This window comes from Neolamprologus multifasciatus, chromosome 8 (genome assembly GCF_963576455.1).
Source record: "Neolamprologus multifasciatus chromosome 8, fNeoMul1.2, whole genome shotgun sequence".
Classification (NCBI taxonomy): domain Eukaryota; kingdom Metazoa; phylum Chordata; class Actinopteri; order Cichliformes; family Cichlidae; genus Neolamprologus; species Neolamprologus multifasciatus.
This window is the reverse complement of record NC_140446.1, coordinates 18,496,456-18,504,908: the sequence shown is the minus strand read 5'-3', so window position 1 is coordinate 18,504,908 and position 8,453 is coordinate 18,496,456. Positions and strand designations below refer to the sequence as shown.

Genomic DNA, 8,453 nt, shown 5'->3' with positions numbered 1-8,453 from the left:
CTGAATACTTAAAGTATTTACACAAGCTTGTCAAGTTAGCACTAAAGCGCGTTAAAGTAATTTTCAGGACACAAAAACAGTGATAATGAGCCGGTACTTTATTTACATGCTGCAAAATGTGAGATGCCATTGCCACTGAATGATGCGGTTTCTCGACTGTCATGACCCAGGCTGTTGACAGAAGACAGGACACATGGCTTTATTGGTATGCCTAAATCCCTACATGCTTTAATTACTGGACTACCAAGCATTAAGTGGAAAATTCATCATTCAACATCTACTGACCTAGCGCACAAATAATCAGAGAGAATGAACAGATTCATTAAATTATCAGAATATGATTAAATCACTGAGCAAATAGAAAATGTATGATATAGTAAGAAAAAAGCTGTAAAATATTATAGTTTACAATAATTATTCACATTCAAAGGCTTTACATCTCAATACATACACAACATGGCCCCTGAACATGACTTCAATCCAAATATGATTCATATATTAGAATTTAAATAACACAGAATGAACTATAGGCTAAACAATAGCCATCAAATAACCTTATACAAGAATAAAAATACAAAAACTGTATCCTAATATCATTGCATTACTTGCTTCAGATTTTAATAATACATCATCTGTACATCACAGTTCTAGTCAGTTACAAGCCAGGTAGAGCTTCTACATACAATGTAACCGACTGCCATCGACTTGATTCAAACAATTTTTCTAACTAGAGGGGAAAACACTTCTCGTGCTTCCTCAACTTTATAGACAGATACAGCAATTTCATCGGTTATTTGGATGAGATAGATATTCTTTGACTGACATCCAACCACATCTGGCCCTGGGCCAGAGGGTCCCCAGTCACACACTGCACATACAGACTCAGCTGAAGGAAGAGGACCTTTGGAAAGACCGTAAGGTACTATGACAAAAAAATTAAAAGCATTATGATAATACATATTTCTAAAACAAGAGCACAAGTTAAATCAATCGCTTTAATTTCTATTGGGCCAAACATCAGAATGAAAAAAAAAAAAAATTAAAAAAAAAATTAAAAATAGGCCAATGAGCCCAATGAGGCAGTTTTGCCATATTGTCCAGGGACAACAGCTTTACTGTGATTGCTTCTGAAAATGATAGTATGTGTATGCATCTCTGTTGATGGTGGTTTTCTGTTCAGCATGGGGTGGTCAGCACATAAGATTTTGTTTTGAATAGGGCATACTGAAGATGAGTGAACTATTCCACCAAATAAAAAAACCCAAAGAAAAATAAAAAATTAAGAACTCACACCACAAAAGAAATAGCCAGTGAATGGTACAGAACAACCAAATCATTCAACAATAGTCTCTATGGTTTCCAATGCAGTCAAAAATACCCACCTTTACTTGAATAAACTTTATCTCCAGTGCCCTAGGAGAGAAGCGGACAAGGCTGAGCTACAAAAACTGGCCATGCAGGAAAGATAAGCAAGTTATGATTAGGAAGTACAAGCTAGTGGCATGTTTACCCACCCCCCTGTTAGCAAAACATCCTCGGCTATGGAAGGCTCATACTTATACAGAGACTGGTTCAGACCCACGTCTCACTGCAGACCGGCACTCTGCATTATTATATAGAGACCTTAACTGCAATAAGCAAAGTACCGAGAGACTAAAAAAAACAACTCAAATACCGAGGGAAATATTTGGGTTCTGACAAAAATAGAGAGGATCTGAGTTTGGTAAACGTGTGAGACTGAACCATTTTACAGTATCTATAGAGTATATGCACTAAAAGTGGGGCTTGACTACAGCTTGCACATACAATGTAGGATTAGGATATGGTTTAATAAAGATATCATGAGAGGCGCTGGTTCACAAAAGCAAGATTTTGTGTCATCATCGAAGCAGGAAACCAGTCCTTGCGTTTGAGATAGTCGCAGCGGTACCCAAGCTTGTCACTCTACAAGACAAAGCTTGTCCTCCTCCCCCCTTGCCCACCCCCGCAGAATGTACAAAAAGCAGATGTGCATGGTGGAAGTCTTATCATCCATACATGGAAAAATGCAATAGAAGCCTCACAGAGAGCACAAAGAACAAGCAAAGCAACCCTAAATCCAAAGTTGTATTTTTCCCATGGTTCTACTCAGGAAAACAAACAAGGTCTAGATGCCAGCGTCTCTAAGAGTTTGTTTACATTGCGGTGATGAAGGGCACTAAAGAGGGTGTTACTCTGCTCAGTGATTGGCCTCAGAGCTAAAGAGGAGTGGGCACAGGGTGAACCTGTGCTCCTATAGGCCAGGGTTTTGGTGCCTTTGATAGATCTTTCTCCACACTTCCTGGATCTTCTTACACCATCTGTCTGCATTCCCGCTGGGGTCCATCAAATAGTATGTCCGGTTAGGCTGCAAACATCATAGGAAAAACATTTACATATTTTTTTATTATTTTATATAAAACTTAAGGAAAATATTAAGATCTGTCAAAAAGGCATCACAAATCAATAATTGTGTACCGTGTGAACAAAGAAGGTTTTGAAGTTCTTGGCCTCGGGGCGTAACTCTAAGGACCAAGGAATCTCCCCCTTCAGGACCCTGTTGACAGGATCCACGTAGTACAGGTGTGGTCCTTCAGTGAGAAGCAGCTGTCTCCGTCGGGCGAACAGACCCTGCAAAGGAATGCAAACATCTCATTGCTTCACCAACAGAGGGGGCTACGAGGCCAGCGACACTTTGCACAGTACAACAGGGAATTCCCCTTTACTTCCCATTTGACAGCAGTGAAAAGCAAAGGGAAGTGACTTCACTGATCTGTAGCCAACTCAAACTGGAAAACTCCACAGAGTCTAGCTGGCAGAATAGTGTAAAGTACTAAAAGATGTATTTTTTTAAAAATACTGAAACAATGGAATAAAGTAATATTAAGGATTCAAATATATGCCGTAGAATTCACACACACCTTTCGTTTATCCACTGGGCCCATTTTCAGGATTAGGTTATTCTCCACAAACTGGTGCCTGTGTTGATACACAAAAACGCAAATGGTAACTACACAATTTTTTAAAACGAAGTAACATAACTAATTGTTAATCCACATTTCTAAATCATTCACCAAAAATCTCTTATGGTTTCCAGTGCAGTGAAAAATATTTCCAGGATACAAGAAAGACATTGATTCAAAATTGGTTTTGATATACATCCAACAAAGAACAGCACATGACACAGACATTTTAACAGGGATGAAGAAATGGAAGGGGTTTACCAGGGGTTTCCAGTGGTCTGTTTATCCAGCAATAACTGCTTCTCTTCTTCAGTGAACTGCAGGTCCAGCTCAAAGGAGTTGTTGTCCAGGTCGTGGATATACTGCTCAATGTTGCTGCTGGACCTCTGCGGCGGCGTCGAGTCATGTGGCGACAGGGAGTGTGATGAGCTGGACGGGGCCACCTGCATGTTGCTGAACTGGCTCAGGAGGTCATCGTACTGAGAGTCATAAAGAGACAGTGTCTCGTTATGAAAGGTGCATTGATGTCATGCTGATAATTTATGACTTGTTTACGGTTTGGATGAATCTCTAAGCTTCAACAAGGTCTCAAACCTGATGCTCTCTTTGAATGAGCAAACAACAGACCAAAACAAACAAAAAAAAACATACCAAGACTGTTACCATAGTAAAGTAAAATATCTTACATTTCCATAGCAGTCCTCATCATCTTCAGACATTGCTGGCAGGTAGGGTGTGAGCTTGGGAGGTGTCTGTAGGTGAAGGTCACTCCAGGAGATGGTGTCAAAGAAGGGGTGCTGCTTCAGTGGTTCGTACCCTCCCATCTCTTCACAGCCAAGCCGCTTGGTTGGGTCCAATGACTGAAATTTAAATAAAACGTAAATAGCCAACTTCTAAACAGGTAACTGATTAACTTATTTCCAAATTATTACCAAAGGAGGTTGAAATGTGTTATTGTGATATGCAATGACATACCAAAAGCCGTTCAACAAGATCCTTAGCTTTGGGGAAGAATTTCTCTGGGAATTCATACTCCAGCTTTATTATTTTCTGGAATATCAGGTACTCATTTCTACAGCAATTAAAGAGAAAAGAAAAAGTGTAACAAGTGAACATTGGTGTGTTTGGTTCGGATTTTTTGCACTTGAAAAAAACAATTAAGAAAAATTGAGTCTTGTAAACACAGTAGTTCTTACCCAGCTCTGAATGGTGGTAAACCAGCCACCAGCTGATAGATAATACATCCCAAGGCCCACAGGTCAGAGCTAAAAATTAAAAAGTAAACAGTTATAAAATTGCAGGAATGATGCCCACCCTGAGCTGAAAAACCTAATAAAAATCTCATTACCTCTTGCAGGCTGATTTCTCTGTTAGTAGCTCTGGAGACACATACTGCGCTGTTCCAACAAACGAATTTGCTCTCGCTGCCAAAAAACAAACAAACAAATAAACAAAACAAAAGGGTAAAAAGACAAGTTCTCCTTTCTTAAACATGTTCTATGCAGCATGTATTAAATGCTTTTCTACTGTGCAAAAAGATCATAATCTAACATAGGTGACAAGCTTGCAAGTTACTTCACCAGCTACAAAGATTGCATTGCTTTCAGCCATAATCAAACCACAGAACAAAGCTGATGTGTAACCGTCAACTGCTTTCTACAGTCAAAGCAAAAGCAGGGGCAGTTACCCAAGTTAGCTATAAGTCTGTTAGTAGCATGAACAAGTGAACTTTGTCAATATATTGGATTCACTGAGTGATATTAATAACAGCAGATTTCTGAAACTTATGCTCAGTCCCTTGAGGTCAGTTAAGACTATATTTATGCTGGCCATACTTTACCACAAGGAGCATAAAAAAATCAGCACTGTGATTATACCTTGTTTACTGTCTGATGGTAACTGTTTTGCTGTTCCAAAATCTGTTATCTGAATGTGCATCTCTTCACTCAGAAGAATATTTTCTGGTTTCAGATCTCTGAAATTAAAACAATAAAAATTGTGAGCAAAAACAAACGCTTAGCAGCAAGTGAAATTTTTATAGCAAAACCTGCAAAAAGGACATAACAAAGGGTGTTGTCTTACCTGTGTATTATCCCCTTATTGTGTAGGTATTCTAGAGCACAAACTATTTCAGCTGAGTAGAATCTAGTGCAGGTCTCATCAAATGAACCAATTTTGCGAATGTATTTCAGGAGCTCGCCGTTCTTAGCATAACTAAGACCAAAATCTAAGACAGACTGGTTAAGGAAAACTTCTTAAACAAAACAGTAAAACACGTGTTAGGAAATAGGCCTTGATAGACTGAATTTGTTAAAAGGATACACAGCTTCTCATCATCTTGAAATGTGAAGTAGAGTTTGACAAAGAACGGGTGATCAAGACTTGACATCAAATCCCTCTCTCGTTTCACATACTGGGTTTTGTTCTCCTTCACAATATGGCGTTTCTCTAAAATCTTAACTAAAGGAGAGAAAAGAGAATATTAGTAAACGTAAACCCAGCAACTTTTTCCTTTTAGTCCAACTCAACTCATTATACATTATTACTTACTTGCATATTCTTTCCCTGTTGCCTGCTCTCTTGCCAGGACAACCTAAGAATAAGAAACAACAGTGAGATGATATGGCATGTAACCAACCAGTCAGATGTTGAGGGAAAATAATAATATTTCCTTGGGCTTACTTGTCACTTCACCTAAAATGAACTCAGCATGACTCATCCAAGTACATTAATCAAAATAACGCTAGCATGTAGCAACATCTTCCTCGGCACATTTCAAAAGCTAAGTGGAATGTAAGCTACATACCGTTGAGAAGGAGCCCTCTCCCAGTATCTTGCCAAATTTAAAGTCCTCTGGCCTCTTTTTGCGTGGCTGAGAAGCCTGGACGGCTGGCTGTGTGCAGAGCTGTGGGGCCTGGCTGCTAGCAGATGCTCCTACAGCACAAGCCTGTGAGGCTGCGCCCTCCATGCTGGGGCAGTGGCTGCTGCTTGCGCCTGGGATTGCAAGTGGCGAGCAGGAGTCAGGGTGGTTTCTTACCATTGATGGATGCGAGCAGGAACAGATGACAACGCTGGGCTGAATGGGCACAACATCATACTGTAAGAAAAAGAGAGACCATAAAGAATGTGTTATTAAGCAGGGTGACAGAGGTAAATAACAATTCACATGTGGAAAGGCTCTTTACTTGAGAAAGCTGAGGGACTGTATATCCATCTGAACTACTACTGGATTGAACATAACAGTGACGACAAAAATATGAGGATAAAATAGTAACAATTTAACATTTCAATAATGTTTTCAATAAAAATGAATGCATAAAGAAAATGTGTTTTGTTATTCAGCACTTTAAACTATCACTTAAATGAAGAATTTCAGGTTTTTCCATCAATCTGAGATGGATTTAGTAATCGATGCAGTTATTAGTTGTCAAAATACAGATTCGATGGCCCAAAGAGCACACGACAAAAGCAGCTAAACTTAATTACTGAAAAATATGAGCTTCCTAGAACATCACCGGCACCAGTGACAAAGCTGAGTTGAGATGTTTACATAGATGAGACTAAAAGAAGTTACCCACCACAACCAGTCTTCTCACTCTACTGACACCTGAAAGTTCCCACTGGTGTAAACAACACTTTGAAGAATTTTCTTTCATATGCTTTGAAATCTCTGAACTTTTTCATTGCACTCCATCATGAAAATTAACTAAATTAATTAATTATTTTTTAATGATAGCTATCTACATTGCTATGCAGTTCTTTAATAGCATGAAGGAACTCCATGTAGAATTTTGTTGTGCAACCTTGCATTGCCTTATGATAATAATTTATCCTGACTCTTAAATATCTTTCACAAAGTATACATATAACACATGAAGAGAAAGAAATGTACTCACATATTACACGAAGCACTTTACAGGCTGTTGGCTTAAAATTATTGTTGCTTATAGTTCTGTAAATTACAATAACCTAAACATACTACTGCAAGTGAGACCACTTGTAGACCAAAGTCTAACAGTGATAAGAAGGAACTGCTTAAGGAGCCACTTCTGAGCCTGGTGGTCCCACCCACCTGTGTTCAGGCTGTAAAAACTATGTCAAAGTTAATTTTTCATGTGACAGTGACATAAACTGCGCTGAACTCACACCATCTATGTGTACATATTCAAACTGACATGGCAGCTGAGGCACACCAACTGCCTGTTTAAAACTTAAAGATAGTGCTTCCTAAAAATTCCCGGTACCGGTGTCATTTATATATAAACACATTGAATTACCCGAACAATAAGTGTGTAGTTTATCTGGCAGTTCAGTTTACGTTTAATTAGTTCAGTTGGCCTAGCTTTTTCTCATTCAAAACCAAGGTGTGGCCATTATTTTAGCTGCCTATTCCGGCCTATTTCAGCTAGCCATATAACTACCTACTGAGTCACTGCTATTGGTCAGGCATGTAATGGTTGGAGGAAAACGCCGAATAACGTTTTCCTAACTCTGAGAAGTCGTGAAACAACCGCCCTATGCGAACTTACCTTGCTAACAAGCTAATGTTAGCTCCTGCTGGCTTGTCAAATAATGCCGGCCATCGCTGACAGTGAGTTACAAACTTAACGCCAACAGTCAATTAGCTAACGTTAGCAAATCAGGCAACACAAGCAACTTCAAAACCGTGTGGCATTTTCAAGAAACGTCACTTAATCGTGTTCAAAATTAGTTTCCTGCCGTTTATATGAAGATTTGAAAGTTGACACTCGAATAGCACAACGCTTTCCTTCAAAATATATGCTAACCAATGGAAGAACGCAATAAAGCTAATGCTAGCCTGCTAGCAAACGGGGATATCGAAAGCGCGAACCTGTTAAGCTATCAATAGCTAATAGTTACTGGTAGAGGAAAACGCACATGTGTCCCCTGTAACTATTATCGTGTACTGGTAAACGTTTCAAAAGGCCCAAATAAGTCGACAAAGTGTGACTCATGAATACTGTGTGAGATTTGACGATCCAAATTAACAAGGCAAACACTGGGTGTTGCGATAGCCAACATTAGCAAACTAGCAAGCTGCTAGTGAGTCGTAAGGCTAAGCGATCTCCTGCAGCTAGCACTGCTCTTCAAATGAAGGCCCGACGTAACTATTTATCCCCACAAAGCCTCTACACTGACCATTTTGAGCACCGGCTTCGAGCTGGTATTCACGGCAAAGTTGTAACACTTACCACCTGACTTGTAGCTCTTGCCATGAGAGTTTTCAGCGAGTATTTATTTGGAATAAAATAATTAGAGAAGCTCCAGTAATGGCTGCCTCTGCGCCTTCATTTTCGAGCTGTGACGTCGTTCCACAACAATGTTACCGCAGGACAGCAGAGGAGAGTCCCGCTGTGTCCGCCCCCTCGCCACATTAACAACCTACTGAACTTCATCTTACTGATATGGCCGGAGTCAGACGGTAGCAGTTGTGGATATTCAAATACCGCA

General features: G+C 39.6%; 1 protein-coding gene across 4 annotated transcripts; it reads right to left on the bottom strand.

Annotated features, from left to right (window-relative positions):
- Window positions 1–79: 79 nt before the first annotated feature.
- pdpk1b (3-phosphoinositide dependent protein kinase 1b) lies at window positions 80–8,410 on the bottom strand. 4 transcript variants are annotated; one of them, XR_014875880.1, is made up of 15 exons: window positions 8,195–8,410; window positions 5,788–6,078; window positions 5,532–5,574; window positions 5,304–5,441; window positions 5,064–5,208; window positions 4,859–4,956; window positions 4,330–4,405; window positions 4,178–4,246; window positions 3,957–4,053; window positions 3,668–3,841; window positions 3,243–3,460; window positions 2,940–2,997; window positions 2,497–2,649; window positions 1,383–2,386; window positions 80–171 (listed from the first exon to the last, which is right to left on the bottom strand). XR_014875880.1 is itself a non-coding variant. In XM_085171490.1 (14 exons), the coding sequence occupies exons 1-14, from the start codon at window positions 8,216–8,218 to the stop codon at window positions 2,273–2,275; spliced, it is 1,698 nt and encodes a 565-aa protein (XP_085027616.1). In that variant the 5' UTR covers window positions 8,219–8,410; the 3' UTR covers window positions 80–2,272. The 4 variants fall into 4 exon arrangements, 3 of the variants coding, with proteins under 3 accessions (XP_085027616.1, XP_085027618.1, XP_085027619.1); XM_085171490.1 differs by having other exon boundaries at window positions 80–2,386; XM_085171492.1 differs by lacking the exon at window positions 8,195–8,410 and adding an exon at window positions 7,511–8,178 and having other exon boundaries at window positions 80–2,386.
- Window positions 8,411–8,453: the final 43 nt, after the last annotated feature.